The sequence below is a fragment of the Alosa alosa genome, chromosome 18, assembly GCF_017589495.1.
Source record: "Alosa alosa isolate M-15738 ecotype Scorff River chromosome 18, AALO_Geno_1.1, whole genome shotgun sequence".
In the NCBI taxonomy this organism is placed as follows: Eukaryota; Metazoa; Chordata; class Actinopteri; order Clupeiformes; family Clupeidae; genus Alosa; species Alosa alosa.
This window is the reverse complement of record NC_063206.1, coordinates 24,101,596-24,119,095: the sequence shown is the minus strand read 5'-3', so window position 1 is coordinate 24,119,095 and position 17,500 is coordinate 24,101,596. Positions and strand designations below refer to the sequence as shown.

The following is a 17,500-nucleotide window of genomic DNA, read 5'->3' as shown; positions in this document are numbered from 1 at the left end:
GGCCTATCATATGTTGACTATTGATGAGATTTGTATCATATGTTTATGATCCTATTCACTAGCCTGGCGGGCCATCCTATATCATTGAAATGTATAGTCTGGAATCGAACCATTTACCTCGCTTAATCCAAGGGGCGGGCAGAGAATTGTCTTTCAAACTGCCTAGGCATGCAATAGGCCAGCTACGACCATATCCATTATCCGGGTCGGCAAAGCGGCAAATACATCCTTCTTGAAAGGAATTGCTTAAGTGCATTGTGTTGCTTAACTGTCAAAGAAAAGCACAAGTCCAACGCCGATTCAAACAACCGCTCTTCGTTCGCCATAGCCACCTTCCACCAGGACTGTCGTTATCCTGTTAAGCCCGCCTTAAGACTCTAACAAAATAGAGCGCTGTGATTGGATGAAATCCACGGCGTCAGCCAATAGAAATCCCTATGGTTTGATACTAGACGTGCAGGCTGAGCAAATTAATTTGCCGCCACTAGGGTGCGTCTAGATTTCTAGGCTACCTATTCACTATTCTCGACAAAATTGATAAAATTAAATATGAATAAAACAATTAAAAAAAAAACTTGTTAACAATTGGTGGTGTTGGGGGTACTCCGGAAGATCATAATATCTCAGGGGGTACATGCCTGTTAAAAGTTTGGGAACCACTGACCTACTCTATTCTGCTTGTGGAGTGTTCTATGCTGGGTTCACCTACTCTGTTCTGCTTGTAGAGTGTTCTATGCTGCGTTCACCTACTCTGTTCTGCTTGTGGAGTGTTCTATGCTGCGTTCACCTACTCTATTCTGCTTGATGACACTGAAGCAGCTGACACCACACCAAGTCTAGATGACTCAACAGAGCGCAATATGCTCATTAACATTAGAATCACAATGGACCTTTATGATCAGAATGGCATATCTGCACTTAAGGGCGTGTAAAGCAAAGGGCTTGGCATTGAAAGTGTAGATTCATTAATAAACTGCATGAACTTGGCACATTGGCAGTCAACTCAAATAGTCATGGATGGATGACTATGTGAGTGCTGTTATACATTCAAAGTATAGGTGGGTATCAAAAAAATGGAATATCGTGGAAAAGTACATTTTTGCTAAAACTGCGAGTAATTGGTTTGCTTACCATGGTATTACTGTGCTTGTTTGGCCAGACATAACCTGATGTCGGGTCTGACCTGAACCCCATAGAAAAAATGTCCAGAGGAAAATGAGAGACACCAGACCCAACAATACAAAAGACCTTAAGGCCGCTAACAAGGCAACCTGGGCTTCCATAATACCTCAGCAGTGCCACAGGCAGATTCCCTCCATACCATGCCACATAGATGCAGTAATTTATGCAAAATCAGCCTGACCAAGTATTGAGTGTATAAATAAATTACTTTAGATTAGTCGGATTAGTTAATTTCTTTTCAAAAGGTTGACATTTCTGTATTATAACCTCTTTGTTCTAATAACTTGAGATGCTGATTTTTGGTTTTCATGAGCTGTAAGCCGTAATCATCAAGATTAAAACAAAAATATTTCACTTTATATCTAATGAATCTAGAATATAAAGATTCACTTTTTGAAATAAATTAGGGGGGCGGGGGGATGAACTTTTCCACGATATTCTAATTTTTTGAGACACATGCTATGTGGGTAGCTAATGCTAGGTTTTATGGACATTTGCAACACTGACATGCTCACCCGTATGTTTATGCATGTTATATATGAGTTATGTAGGGTTTTGAGCATATGTTGACTTGACTTGACTGTGTGTGTGTGCGTGTGCGTGTGCGTGTGTGTGTGTGTGTGTGTGTTTCACAGATGATGACGACGGGGCCGCCCCTGCAGATGCAGACATGATCAGTCAGAAAGGTACGTCAGACCACCATCTCTCCCTCTCTCTCTTTCTCTCTCTCTCTCTCTCTCTCTCTCTCACACACACACACACACACACACACACACACTCTGTCTCTGTATGACTATGCCCTTGCACATACACTCACCGACCTATTTTTCTCACACGAACACACACACACACACACAGTTACAGACACAGACACTCATTTCTGGTAAAAAACAAGTTCACTGATTGATGATTATATGCTAGAGGTCTTGGCGTCTCGCCACCATTAAGTGCATCCTTACCTTACAGAGTGCATGCAAGATAAGTCTTTTAATCAGCACCAAGCCCACAAGTTTAACTTTTTTGCATTTTGATACACTTTGAGAAAATAATCAGTTTAAGGGGTGGGGAATGGGGTGTGTGTGTGTGTGGTGTGTGTGCTGTGTGTGTGTGTGTGGGGGCTGAAACGCATAATTATGTCTTCCCAGAGATTGATAGAGATGAGAAGTGTTCTTTTTAGCGAATGAATTTGCACTTTAATTCCAACTCGACAGCCGAGAGGATGATTAGATACCTATCATCACAGTGTAAAATGGCAGATGAAACTGTGTGTGTGTGTCTTTGTTTCTCTCTCTCTCTCTGTTTCTCTTTCTCTCTTTCACTTGTGAGAAAGTTGTTGGATTAAAGAAGGGAAAAAATAGATTTGTTCTCCTAAGATCTTTCTCCACTGACCGTAGTCTTTGTGTGTTAGTGTGATCTTCGTTAATGCTGTGCTTTTATCAAAAATAAAACCGCCTTTCGTCTCATCTCCCAAGTAGAGGATGAGGAGGACGAGGAGGAAGATGAAGAGCAGGTGGAGAACAAAGAGGAAAACAGAGATGTGGAGATGGCCAGTCAGAACCTAGGTAACATAACACACACACACACACACACACACACAATACAACACACACACACACACACACATGCACACACAATACAACACACACGCACACACACACAATACAACACACACACACACACACAAGACACACACATTTTGTGTGTTGGTGATTGTTCAGTACTGCTGTGAGTAAAGGTGCTTGTGAATGGCATTGTGTACAGACATTCATAGAGTCTCTATGCCACACACACAAATCTATACACCCACATGCACATACAGTACATCAACACATTCTGACACACACACACACGCACACGCACGCACACACACACACACACACACACACACACACACACACACACAAATATCTAATCATATGCATATCATTGCAATTGAGCCCTTGCAGTATCTACTACAGTATCATACTGCATTCAATGCTTTTACTTCTGTACTTATGCTGCTCTAACTAGTGTTGCTCTGACTAGTGTGTGTACTTATGCTGCTCTGACTAGTGTGTGTACTTATGCTGCTCTGACTAGTGTGTGTGCTTATGTTGCTCTGAATAGCGTTACTCTGACTACTGTGTGTGCTTATGCTGCTCTGACTAGTGTGTGTACTTATGCTGCTCTGACTAGTGTGTGAAGCTGTGCAAGTGTGACCATGAGCACAGCGCCTTATGAATGGCTCTCTGAAAAGACCACCCACCAGCAGCCTCCTCACCCCATCCAGCCCAGCGCGCCTCTCTCTGTGACACAGACAGCCATCTTGGAGTGTGGCGCTGTGGAGGTGTCGCTTCACATCTACTCTCGGCAAACACTGCCAACAGTCACCGGTGACATAGCAGCGACCGGCTCTGTTATGGCACGATCCCGCCAATTGTGTGTGTGTGTGTGGGGGGAGCCTGACACGGCACGACAGGTAGTGTGTCACGGTAATGGTGTTGTCACGGAGGTGGTGTCCAGACATGCTACCACCAAATGCTCCAAGGCCCCTCGGGGAAGGACTGGAGAGAGCGCAGATGTTAATGAGCACTTTGATCAATTTTAGATATTGTGTTTACCCCCTCACACAGGGTAGGAGGTGTGTGCATGTGTGTGCGTGTGTGTGTGTGCGTGTGTGTGTGTGTTGTGTGTGTGTGTGGAGATGTATTTCCATTCAATGCAGAACAGCGTCTCGAGCAGTGCATAGAATAAGGCTTATGCTGAAGAATATTCTAAGGGTGAGCATTGAGGCGTGTAGGATGTGGACTATAGATTGAGAGTCATGCTTCGATGAGCATCCCGAACACACACACACACACACACACACACACCCTTGGCACTGGCTGAGCTGCGTGTGTGTGTTTAGATTGGCTCTGTTGTCCTTGAACTTGTCTCATTACCTACCAGCGAACGGTTGTCAGATATGGTCATTAACGTGGACTGGCAAGATACACAGCACTGAGCACATCCATTTAATGAGACACCACCTTCCCGTCCTCCCTCCATCCCCACACACACACACACACACACACACACACACACACACACACACACACACAGGCTTAAACAGCACAGAGACATTTACCAGACCCACACACACAATCATACAATTACATACTCATTCTCCCAGCCCCACACACACACACACAAACATGGTAACTCTCAAACATGTGCTCCAGTTTACAAAGATCAGACACTCTGATATTCAGCAAAACACACGCCACTGCACCCACATTAAATCTCTCTCTCTCTCTCTCTCTCTCTCTCTCTCTCACTCTCTCACACACTCCCCACACCATCTCTCTGACATCACACCTGTTCTCCTGTGTGTGTGTGTGTGTGTGTGAAACGTTGGTGTTAGATAAGACTAGTGAATAGGACGAGGGTGAATCAAGCGATAGAGCGTGTTGTTTGTATGGTAGTTCATGCTGAATTAAACGTTCGCCCCTGTAGAGCCCAGGCCGGGGTCATTTCCACTGTTGTTAAATTTCTCCGCTGCACCGACGGCCTGCAATTAAGGCCACTATCCCTCCATTTCCATCATGGGAAGTTGCATTTCTCACCGCGATGTGCAGCGTCCGTACCCCTGCGTCCTCACACACACACACACACACACACACACACACACACACACACACATGCGCGCTTAGCAGGTGTGGCCACTTCCACACGCTCCAAAAGTACACTTTTTTGATTACAGCTTTTCACGGGGCGAGTCTCTGCGAAAGCCAAATGTAGTCTTTGGCCCTGCTCCAAGGACTGGGGACGATAGGTAGGTAGGCAATTATGTTCCCCCTGCCGAAAGACAAATGGAGCGCTCTGCCTCCCTGGCGTTCCACGCGGCAGCATCGGGGACCCCACTGCAGATTCTCACCAGCCACCTGCGCACGCCGAGTTATTTTAAAGTCCGGTTCTGTTTGCCACCGTCGGCCCGTTTTTGTCTGGCGTGGTCCCTTAGGCGGAGGGAGAATAAAACCAACGAAGAAAAGAGGAAAAAAGACGAATATATTTGTGCGCAGACAGTCAGTCTGTGAGAACCCCCAGAGCAGCGCTGATAAGCCACACGGCCAGCGCTTCTCTCCTCTGCGTCCGTGAGACATGCGGTCTATTTTGGGCGCGTCTCAGTAAATCAGAAAAGAGAGAGAGAGAGAATGTATGTATTCGCTGACAGAAAATGTCTCATTTCAACTCTAGGGGTGGCTGGGGAGTTGAGTTGAGTGGAGTCGGTAGGGATAAAAAAAAAAATAAACCAACAATAAAAAACACCCCCAGAAAAGCAAACCGAGAGAGAGAGAGAGAGGGAGAGGTGTCTCAATCAGAGGCCAGCGTGAATGACTCACATGGGGGGGTGAGGCAGCTGTCTTGATGTTGAGAGGCCATCGGATGTGGGATGGTGCCAGAGGTCCCCTGGGGACACCTCTCCTCTCCTCTCCTGTCCTCTCTTTTCCTTTCCTCTATTCTCCTCTCATCTCTCCTCCTCTCCTCCTCTCTCTTTTCCTCCTCTCTCTTCTCCTCACCTCACACACACATCTCTCCTCCTCTATGTCCTCTCTCTTTTCCTCCTCATCTCCTCTCTCTTCTCTTCTCTCCTCTCCTCTCCTCCTCACCTCTCCTCTCCTCTCCTCTCCTCTCCTCCTCTCTTCTCTCCTCTCCTCCTCACCTCTCCTCTCCTTCCCTGTTGCAGATGAGGATGAGGCAGCACTGAAGGACCCAGGCGAGCTGAGCGTGGAGATGAAGAAGGACCGAGACAAAGAGAAGAACACGACCACAGGCACAGGTACACCTCACACCTCCTGTGGGTCAAGGGAACGTGTGTGTGTGTGTGTTTGTATTTATCCCTCTTTCTCTTTATATCTCTTTCTTTTTTTCTATGCCTCTCTCCCCCCTCTCTCTCTGTATTTCTCTCTATTCCACTTTCTGTCTCTGGCTTTGCTGTCAACTCCTCCTCACTCTACTCACTCCCTCTCTTCTCTCTCTCTCTCTCTCTCTCTCTCTCTCTCTCTCTCTCTCTCTCTCTCTCTCTCTCTCTCTCTGTATTTCTCTCTATCCCTCTTTCTGTCTCTGGCTTTGCTGCCTACTCCTTCTCACTCTACTCACTCCCTCTGTCTTCTCTCTCTCTCTCTGTATTTCTCTCTATCCCTCTTTCTCTCTCTAACTTTGCTGTCTACCCTTCCTCAGTCTACTCACTTAATCAGTGAAAATAGGAAACATTGGTGCAATGGTTCTAAGTGAAGCTTTTGTAGATGCCAGTATGTGTGTGTGTGTGTGTGTGAGTGAGCGAGCGAGAGAGAGAGAGCGTGTGTGAGATGGTGAGGTCAATGTGTTTCCCATCAGCACCACAGGAAACACTCAATCGATCCCACGCACACATCCCATCTCTCAACTCATTCATTGATTGAGTGTGTGCTGTGATCTTGTGGACACGTCTTTCTTTCCTCACACCTCTCTCTCTCTCTATCTCTCTCTCTTTCCCTGTCTTTCTCTCTTTCTCTCCCTCTCTCTCTGTTCCTCTGGCAGTTTAATTGTTTTTGTGTTGCTGTGTGTATGTCTGTTGTTTTTTTGTTAGTTTAGTTTGTAGTGTTTTTATTTGTGGCTCTGTCTCATTTTGTTTTCCCTTTTATCGTGTGTGTGTGTGTGTGTGTGTGTGTGTGTGTGTGTGTGTGTGTGTGTGTGTGTGTGTGTGTGTGTGTGTGTGTGTGTGTGGTGGGGCGGGGGGCAGAAAGAAAGTGAGTGTGTACATGTGTGTGCATCTTGATATGTGTGTGGGTGTGGGGGTGAATCAGAGAATGGATGGTTTGTGCTCCAGCCACGTAAGCCACTCAGGAGCAGTCAGACCCAGGTGCTGTTTGTAGGCACTCAGATGGATTAGGCCTCTCCATCCTGTATGGGAGAGAGAGAGGGGTAAGAAGAGAGAGGAGGGATGGAGAGAGGGAGGGGGAGGAAGAGAGAGGAGGGATGGAGAGATGGAGGGGGAGGAAGAGAGAGGAGGGATTGAGAGAGGGAGGGGAGGAAGAGAGAGTTAGGGATGGGGGTGGAAGAGAGAGAAATAGAAGGGATGACTGGATGTGAGAAAGAGAGATACGAAGAAAGAGGGAGAATCAGGGAGAGAGAGAGAGAGGAAGGTAGGAAAAGGTAGAGAGAGAAAAGAGGGGAGAGAGTGTGAGAGAGAGCCCAAACACAGTGATTACATTTTTTCACAGAGAACAGCTGTTCATGCTCCCTCCAAAATGACAATGGCAACACGTCTGCCACGCCTCATGCAAGAGAGCCCATGAAACAGATGAAACATTATACAGCAGACATTCAATGTGCAACACCACACCACAACACACCACACCACCACAGCATAGCACAGCGCCCCCTGAGCTTCACGAGGCTACTCTGTTTTGCTGGTAATTACAGCTGTTTATTGTTGAAATCAGTGGGTTCCAGCTGCAGTCAACAAACTTAATTCAAGCATGACATCCGATATGCTGTGATGCATCTGTCTCTGACTTCGCTAAGGCTTCTCACGGTGGAGAGGGTCTTGGCGCGATCAGGACACTCGAAGCCCCAGGCCCTCCTCTACACATCTGTGGGGTGGTCTGAGCCTGTGTGGCTGATGTTCAGTTCATCTTCAGTGTTTCTGGATTCAACACCTCACAGTTGTCAGGAAGTGAACAGCTGTTCACAGTTTACCCTTCTTTATCTTCTTGGTCAGAAAACAAACATTTAAATATTTAGAAAACATGCTGTGTGGACCCATTGATATTATAGCCTTTCTAAGTGCTGTCCAATTGAAATTTTTGTATTGAACACCTTGAGAGTGTTAACTTAAACTAGCATTGGAACCCATTTGAACTATTATTTATCCACGTTTGAAAATCAGAATCTTGCACCTAAAGAGAATAGGGATACAATAGGTGGTTCTCCCAGTATATGCCTGATACAAATACCACCACTCTCTGACACCACTTTCTGAGCCAAGATGGCTGCTCTCTGAGCCAAGATGGCTGCTGATGTCCTAGCCAAGATGGCTGCTGTCATAGCCAAGATGGCTGCTGTTGGGACGTTGTAGCTGCTGCTGTAGGACAGTGACTCAGTGGCTTGAGTGTCCAGCAGAATGAAAAGGCCATCTGCACACACCAGGCGCATCGATTTCACGAAACAGTGGTGGATGAAATAGGGTGTGTGCGCAAAGGGCCGGGGCCTGTGGTCGTCTGGGACTGGGCCGGGTCAAGCCCAAACATGTGCGCGCATTCCTCAGCCCTCTCACGACTGGCTGACTCACCCACTAATGGAAGCCCAAATCCCAGGAATAAGAATGAAAAATACACACATTATGGAAAGCACACATTCACTCAACCAAACATGGAAAACACTCTTCCTAACACACACACCCAACAATGGCACATGCACATACACACACATGCACGTACACACACACACACACACACACACACACACACACACACACACACACACACACACACACACACACACACACACACACACACACACAATTCACTTAAGAGGCAGGTTTCTTTTCACCGATTTTAACCAAATTTTTCCTAAATGGGAGGAGGTAGGTTGTGACGAGTCGGTAGCTTAAGTCATGCTCATTCTGCCGTGACGCCGAGGTCACAAAAGCACAGCGGGCTCTGCAAACACCTGTTCAGCTGGCACACGACACGGCAGAACAGAGGCTGGGAAGACCACTTCCACTACCCAGCTGCTCCCGCCCACTCCTACTCAAGAAACACACACACACACACACTCACACACACACACACACACACACACACACACACACACACACACACACAGATACACACAGACATACATGGGTCATTGACAAATAAGGCTTTTAAAAAATGTGTTTTCAAAATAATCTTTTAAAATGGACAGAATGCATTTTTGTGAAGTTGGAAGACTGTGTTTAAACAAGTCTTAATGGTTGTGCAGGTTTTAATACATTTTTAGACTGTATTTGCAATTTCACCACCCAAAATGTCAGGTGGCGCAACCAAAAAAGGTTTTTGGTATGTACTGTATACCTGAGAGTGTCTACAGTGCTTAACTCATTATTATTTTGTATTTGACCTTGGTATTACTGATATAAGTAACTTGTGAATACTTTATTGTAGAGGGTGGGTATTTTGGTTTTCCAACTTCCAACTTTACATTTAAAATGTGAATGTGAATAAATGCTTACAAACTAAAATACTACAAATTAAAAAAGTATATTGTTTAATAGAATAATTAGGTACAACACATTTTTCAACCATTCATTCACTTTAGTCTACTATTTCTTGGTTTAAATGAGTATTTAACCGGGTTGCACCACCTGATGATGCGGTTGCGCCACCTTTTGCTATTAATTTCAAATTATACAGGCATCTTCTTGGACACTTATTGACCTTTTGACTTTGCTAGGAAGTTCATTCATTCAATTTCCCAATACAATAAAGAGTTTTATATTAAAATAACTAGTTTTATATTGGTTGTACCACCTGATATGTAAACTGTACAAGTCCAACTATCGGTCACTCATCAGTAAAGGTCACTTGGGTTGGGGTGGTTTTTCGGGTCTTCAACAGAAACACACACACACACACACACACACACACACCCACACACACACACACACACACACACACACAAAACACAGAAACACACACACACACCACATCTTGCTGAATTCAATAAGGTATGCGCACACACACCCACACTCATGTAAACACACATATACGCACACACACACACACACACACACTCACACACACATTTACTACAGTATGTTTAGTGTTCTTGTGCAGTGTGTTGAAACTCTGACGTAACACCAAGTTAAACCGTTGCCAATGAAGAGAGTCCATGGTAAGATTGAGCATTTACTGGCGTGTTTTCTCATTCAAAGACATACTGTACGGTGAAAACTGTGAACAAGTACAAAATACAAAACATTCAGTGTGTGTTCTATTCTTACAACAATGTAGCATAACTTTGTTACTTTAAACAATGTATCTTTCTCCGTTAAGCACGGCATAAAATGTTACATTGTTACTACTGTATGGTAACCAATAACACTCATTAACATTATCATTAATAACACTCACACAGAGCACCTTACTATGCACAGAGAATCACAGGCTCAGTCCCTGCCTCAGTCATTGCAAGCGCCTCATGATTAATCACCCACTATGTGGATACTGTTTTTAGACTTGATTTAGATTTAGTGTTATTTAGTATAATTTGTATTTTAGTATATTCTTTATCTTCTACTGTCCTTATTGCTTAGTTGTGTTTTTTATATTAGGCCTATATATTTTTAATTACTTTTTTCTGCTGTTAGTGAATGTTGTGTGTGATGTCTGTATGCTACTGAGACCTTGAATTTCCCCTTGGGGATCAATAAAGTATCTTTCTATCTATCACTGCTATGCAGACTATGATAACAAAATCGCTGCTAAGATTAATTACTAACGTTGATTTAATTATATTATCATAGTGTTGAGAGTACAACATACACATACAACAATAAACTTATGGCATTGCCTCTAAGAACTTGCACAGTAGCTTTATCAAGATTGTGTCTCTTGGCTGTCTGTCTGTCTGTCAACCAGGTTCAGTTTATCAACGAGTATTGACTTTAGAACGACTTTGTCAGAAGACGTGGCTATCAACAAGGAGTCTTCACGTTCAAATATCAACAAACAGATTAAAATAATTCAACTGCAACACAGTTGTCAGCCTCTTTATAATAATTTAAGATAATTAAAAATAATTGTTATTACATTATTTTCGTTTCAAATAATAACTCAATAAAGGAATAAAGGAATAACAAGTAAAAATAAAATAGAAAGATAAATGCCTTAAGGGCAACACACTATGACTGACAGCTACCTGTAAAGCCCAGTGAATAACATGTAGCTCCATGTTTGCTGTGTTGCTGAAAGAGAGAGAGCTCTTGCCTTGGTTAAGTGTGTGGGAGCTGATGGTATTCTCATACACAAGCAGGGGTGTGATCTCGCCACCACTCAGGGGATCATCTGGCTCGCTGGCCACTGCGCCGTTGTCAGTAGTGTCTGTAAGTGTGTATGTGGGTGTGTGTGTGTGTATGTGTACGAAGGGACACAAATCCACTGTTCACTCTTCACTTCAGCGCTGACTGGCTCAGTGACTGAATGGCAACTGGATGGACTTCTGAGATAGCGCTGTGTGAGACGGAGCGAAGGCTAATGCAGTGTGTGTGTGTGTGTGTGTGTCTGTGTGTTTTGTTTTTCCACAGCATCAGAGGATCCAGCTGGTGAGGCAAGGGGAAGCGCAGGTGCAGCAAAGAGTAAATCGGAGGGAGAGAAGCAGGAGCAGAAGAGTGAAGAGCAGGAGGAAGAGGAGGAGGAGAAGGAGAAAGAGGAGGAGAAGGAGGAGGAGAGGGGAGGTGCGGGGGAGCCTGCAGCTGGTAAGAGCCGAAGAGCGCCAGGCAACAGAGCAGTGGCCAGTCGTGCCCTCTAATTCACACACACACACACACACACACACACACACACACACACACACAATCATAAGTCATAACTCTCTCCACAAGATGCGCAGCACATAAGATATTAAGAGATTTAAGGGCACACACTCACACAGCGCCACACACACAAAGCCACACACATACATATTACACATATCCATTACAAAGACACTCACATACACACACACACACACACACACACACACAAACCCGCTGAAATATGTGCATCCAAACATTCACACACACACACATAAATACATATACATTCATAAATGCACATTGAAACACTCATACATACATTCTCACTCACACACACACACACACACACACACACACACACACACACACACCTCATCCTACTGAAATAAGATATGCACACACACCCACACATTTAGACACTCACAGGAGCTGATGGCTACCTGTAAAGCCCAAGCTCCATGTTTCCCGTGTTGCTGAAGGGCACACACCTACCCTCACTCCCCTGCGCCTCCCTCTCGAGTCTTGATGCCGATCCTCAGTGGACCCCCAGTCACATCCAGGCCCATCATCAGCACCTCACAGAATTACCTGTAATGACAGGTGTGGAAGAGCAAGCACACCTGACGGGACATACTGTAACTGCACTGACAGCCAACTAATTGTACTGTACCCTCTTAGCACCGAACATGAATAAACAATGAGATGTTTTCTCTCCACACACACACACACGCGCGCGCACGCACGTACACATGCAGGCAGGCACACGCACACACACACACACAAACGTTTGTGTTTGAAATGGGGATCTCTCAGCCAGTAGCTGAGTAGATCTCAGTAGTCTCAGCCAGTAGCTGGTGAGCCCACCCCACTCTGACCAACTCACTCTGAAGATCTCTGAAGCTCTCTCACACACACACACACACACGCAGATGCAGTTATTGTCTCTCCTTCATAGTGCTGCCAAAAAAATGGGTCTGCAGTGGACATTATTAAAAATGATCCCCATAATCAGCCTGGCGGACTGCCATGCAATTTCACCGGACGTCTGAAGAGTGAATGGGCTGCCCCGTAAACACACACACACACACACACTTGCGGGGAATAGCAATAGCATCCAGTGAGTGATGGAGACAAGTCACCTGCTTGAGGAACATTAGGAGCAGGAGAGGAGGAGGATAGGAGGAGGAAATGAAGGTGTGTAAATTCTTTAATTGGACGTTCCTTCTGTGTGTGTGTGTGTGTGTGTGTGTGTGTGTGTGTGTGTGTGTGTGTGTTTTCCAGTGGAACGGGAGTGCAGCTCTGAGAAGCCAGAGAAGAAGAGTCCAGGGGTGCCAGAGGACAAGCTGGGAAAGGGTGAGAGAGAAACACACACACATACGCACACACACATACACACACATGGCACAGTCATGGGGAAAGCACACAGACTCGCACGTACACACACACTCACGCATACACATATGCTTGCACATTCACTCACTCACACATACACACACACATACATACATACATCTTATACGCCCACACAAAAACACATACTGTACACTAAGGGTGCACATGCATAGACACATTCCTACAAACAAAGAAGCACACGAACACATAAAGACAACCATATACACTGCCGTTCAAAACTTTGGAGTCACTTGGAAATTTCCATTTCACTCCATTATAGACAGAATACCAGCTAAGTCAATCAATTGTATTGTTTTTTAATCAGGGCAGCAGTTTTCAGATTACATTATGTGCTTACACAATTGCAAAAGGGTTCTCCAATATTTTCTCAGATAGCCTTTAAAAATGATATCAGATTAGTAAACAGAATGTGCCTTTGAAACATTGGATGGATGGTTGCTGAAAATGGTCATCTGTATACTTGTAGATATTTATGTAGATATTGCATTAAAGATCAGCCATTTCTTTCTACAACATTTATGATGAAAACCACGACATTTCTAAGTGACTCCAAATTTTTGAACGGTAGTGTACACACATACACACACATATACACACACACACACACACACACACACACACACACACACACACACACACACACACATACACATATACACACAAACAAACATACACACAACTATGTGAACACATGTGCAAACAGCTTCTGATATTCATACGCACACACACACTCAAATGTGTGTCAAATGTTTTTCCTCTGCACACACGACTCTACCATACACCCACATATTCTCGCACACCCTAACTAGCATGTTCACACGTTTGTAAAGACATGCTCACTCACACTCCACAGGCACAGCCAGGTTTGCACACTTCACTGCACTATTTATGCTGACATGAGCGCACACGCTAAACAAACCTGTAAACACACTTGCACACACACATACACACACACAATTCTCCTGGACTTTCATCCAGTCCACACAAAACACACACACACACACACACACACACACACACACACACACACACACACACACTCTCTCTCCCCTGTTGAGAGCTTTTACAGCTGGATAGGCTTCTTTTGTGTGTGTGATTTCATGTGAACCCACAGAGAACACACATACACTTGTTTGCCCGCACCATCACAGAGATCAGTCATTGAGAGGACCGGTGTAGTGGAGAGAAGGCACAGGAATCGACCAACGGAGATACTCTCATTACTCTATAGCTAGAACTCATTGATATACCTCTCGCTTTTTTCTTTTTCACAGTGAGAGGCTGTTTATGATTGTGTGTGTGTGTGTGGCATTCTCTCTCTATTTGCTTTGACTCTCGAGTGGACAGTGCACAGCGTGTGGGCTCGATAACCTTGCTCTACATCCATAAATTAATAGGCATGGCTTGCTTAGCCTACAGCGGCGTACGAATGTGCCTGCTTTTTTAGCCCTCCTCCACCTCCACCTCCTCCTCCTGCGGTAGCCCGAGTATGGTTGTCACGCTGCGTTGGTTTCAGGGAGAGTCGATACGGAGCGCCTCGTGCAGGTACAGGAGAAAGCGGCGTCCAAGCTCGGCTGACCACGACGGTAATGAGAACACAGCTCATGTGCTGCTGTCAGCGTGTTCGCCAGTCACGAGACGCAACCGTACAATTAACCCCCACTGTGGCTCAACGCCTGATAAACTGGCATCACTACACCGTTCCTTATACTGTGTGTGTGTGTGTGTGTGTGTGTGTGTGTGTGTGTGTGTGTGTGTGTGTGTGTGTGTGTGTGTGTGTGTGTGATTGGTTGAAGAAGGAGAGGTTTCTGAATAGTCTTGTCTCTGTGGTATACAATTGTTGTGTTGTTTCTTTATCCAAGAATGTATAGTGAAATATTGTAGTAGTTAGTTCAGAAAAAGTCGTTTTTTGTGTGCATGCACGGACTATGAAAATAAGATAAGAAGATGAAAGCTGCCCAATCTGTATTGGCTGCAAATGATGGTGTTTTGGCCCAGGTTGTTTTGATGTTTGCCTGATGTGTACTGTGCTTGTTCACAGCTTGGCTATGTAGTAGTGTGTGCGTGCGTGTGTGTGTGTATGTGTAAGAGAGGAATGAGAGGGTGTAGAGTGTGTTTGTGTGCATGTGTGTGTGTGGGGGTTTGTGTGCCTGTAAGTGTGTGTGTGTGTATGAGGGGGTGTGGTAGTGAGTGTGTGTGTGTGTGTGTGGGTAAATGAGGAGGCGTAGTAGTGAGTGTGTGTGCATGTGTGTGTATGAGGGTGTATAGTAGTGTGTAGTAATGTGTGTGTGTGTGTGAGAGAGGGTGGTGTTTTGTGGTTCATATGTTTACTGAGGGCCAGGGGCAGCGAGGTGCCTGCTGGCGGGAGTCTCACAGTGAGGTTATTTAACAGCGGCGTGTTTACCAGAGACAGCCTGGCGAGATGAGAGAGCTTTCCGGAAGGCTGTCTGCGTCTGGTGTGGGAGTGCGGCCCTCGCCACACGATGCGTTCTCTGCGTGCCGTCAGCCAGCAAGGTGAGGAGTCGGAGCTGATAGCACACCAATGTGTTCGAGGGCCCTGAGGGAAGAGAAACATGGAGACAGGGAGAGAGGGAGGAAGGGGATAAAACGAGTGTGTGAGAGTGAGAGTGAGAGCGAGAGAGAGGGTGAGAGTGAGAGCGAGAGAGAGGGTGAGAGTGAGAGCGAGAGCGAGAGAGAGGGTGAGAGTGAGAGCGAGAGCGAGAGTGAGAGTGTAGAGTATCCACGCGCAGCAGGCTGTCACACCACCTCAGCAAAGGATAACAGCTCTGTGTTTCACTTTCTTCCGCTTCGATTTTTTCCACTTTCATTTCTTTCCTGCTCTCTTCCTCTCTTCCCTTCCTCTCTTCCCTTCCTCTCTTCCTCTCTTCCCTTCCTCTCTTCCCTTCCTCCTGGTTCCTTTGGTTTTCTTTTTCACTGAGGCTTTTTTTTTTTGTTGTCCCAGCCCCTGCCTTGGCCAAACAGGGAATATATCCTTTGTAACAACACTCCTCCTACACACACACACACACACACACACACACACACACACACACACACACACACACACACACACACATTTGTCCTCCCTCATCCCCCCGAAAAACCGCAACGACACATTATTGTTTATTCAAGCATTTGTTGACTTATTTATTTGTTTACTTCTGGAGGCTAAACTTTGAGGATTGTCTGCTGTGGACTGTGCGAGGTGGTGTGTGTGTGTGTGTGTGTGTGTGTGCGTGTGTGTGTGTGTGTGTGTGTGTGTGTGTAAGTGAGGCACTGTGGGGCGGTGTCATGCCGTTAACTATTGATGGCGATGCCCTGCTTTATTTAGCAGCCGCATGAAACGGAGCGGTGTGACGCGCGCCACTGTCCCAGTGGCTGATGGGTACTCTGCGAACACAGCTGAAAGAAGTGTAGTAAAAAAACATCGAAAAGTGGGCGACCCAGCTGCATTCGTTGCTGCCATATGGTGCCTGCAGGAAAAAAAAAAAACACACACAAACACACACCACAAAGGCCTTGGTGCTTTTCATGCACCTCCCTGGAAAGCAACATCAATTATAGAGAGAGACATCAAAGATGGAGCAGGCTCCTGCTGACTATTAATGCCGCTGTGTCACCAAAGTCGCCTGAATTGTGCGCTCTTGTTTTTCCGCTGCCTTTGTGCTTTCCTCTGTGAATGAAATGTGACTGTGGTTGGGACTTTCTCTCTCTCTGTCTCTCTCTTCCTCTCTCTCTCTGTTTCTCTCTCTCTCGCATGCACGCTCTCTCTACCCTCTGTGTGTGCGTGTGGTTGAGCAAGTGTTTATTTGAGAGTGTGTGTGTGCTAGATGTATTTTGTAAGTGTGTGTGTATTTGCGTATGCCTGAGCAAGTGTTTTTAGTCTGTGTGTGTGTGTGTGTGTGTGTGTGTGTGTGTGTGCGTGTGTGCCTGTGTGCTTTACTGTTTGTCTTGTTTATGTGCATTGTCACATAGTGTTCTACACCAAGTTCTACACCAAGTGTTTTCATTGTGTTTTCATTATGGAGTTGAGTTGAGTCCCCTGCTTTGTGGCCTGTCTTTAGCGGAACTGCATGTTTGCCTGGGCTAATGAGCACCAGTGTATTAGCCGGACTTCGCTGACCTTCTCGTAACAATGCTTTGATTGAAGCAGCCTGATGCCCACAGGCTTGTCCATTCATTACAGGAGCGGGTGACATCCAAGGCTACTGGTCATTATGTATTATTTTCTCATTTTCTCCCACAGCTGGTTTTCATGTTCCCTGTGAATGACCCAAACAGCACAGGCATCACCAGCAGTGCTGTGTGTGTGTGCATGTGCATGCATGTGCACATACATTGGTCTGTGTGTGTGTGTGTGTGTGTTTATTTGTGTGTGTGTTTATTTGTGTGTGTGTTTATTTGTGT

At 45.5% G+C, this 17,500-nt stretch overlaps 1 protein-coding gene across 3 annotated transcripts in view; it reads left to right on the top strand.

Moving 5' to 3' along the window:
* macrod2 (mono-ADP ribosylhydrolase 2) overlaps positions 1–17,500 on the top strand; it is a 522,252-nt gene that overhangs the window by 486,019 nt on the left and 18,733 nt on the right. For 2 of the 3 annotated variants that reach the window (XM_048269587.1, XM_048269584.1), the window contains exons 11-15: positions 1,818–1,868; positions 2,655–2,744; positions 5,888–5,980; positions 11,471–11,641; positions 12,962–13,033. In XM_048269587.1, the coding sequence (XP_048125544.1) occupies positions 1,818–1,868; positions 2,655–2,744; positions 5,888–5,980; positions 11,471–11,641; positions 12,962–13,033 (477 nt within the window). The remainder of the gene's footprint in view (positions 1–1,817; positions 1,869–2,654; positions 2,745–5,887; positions 5,981–11,470; positions 11,642–12,961; positions 13,034–17,500) is intronic. The other variant, XM_048269585.1, reaches the window with a different exon arrangement.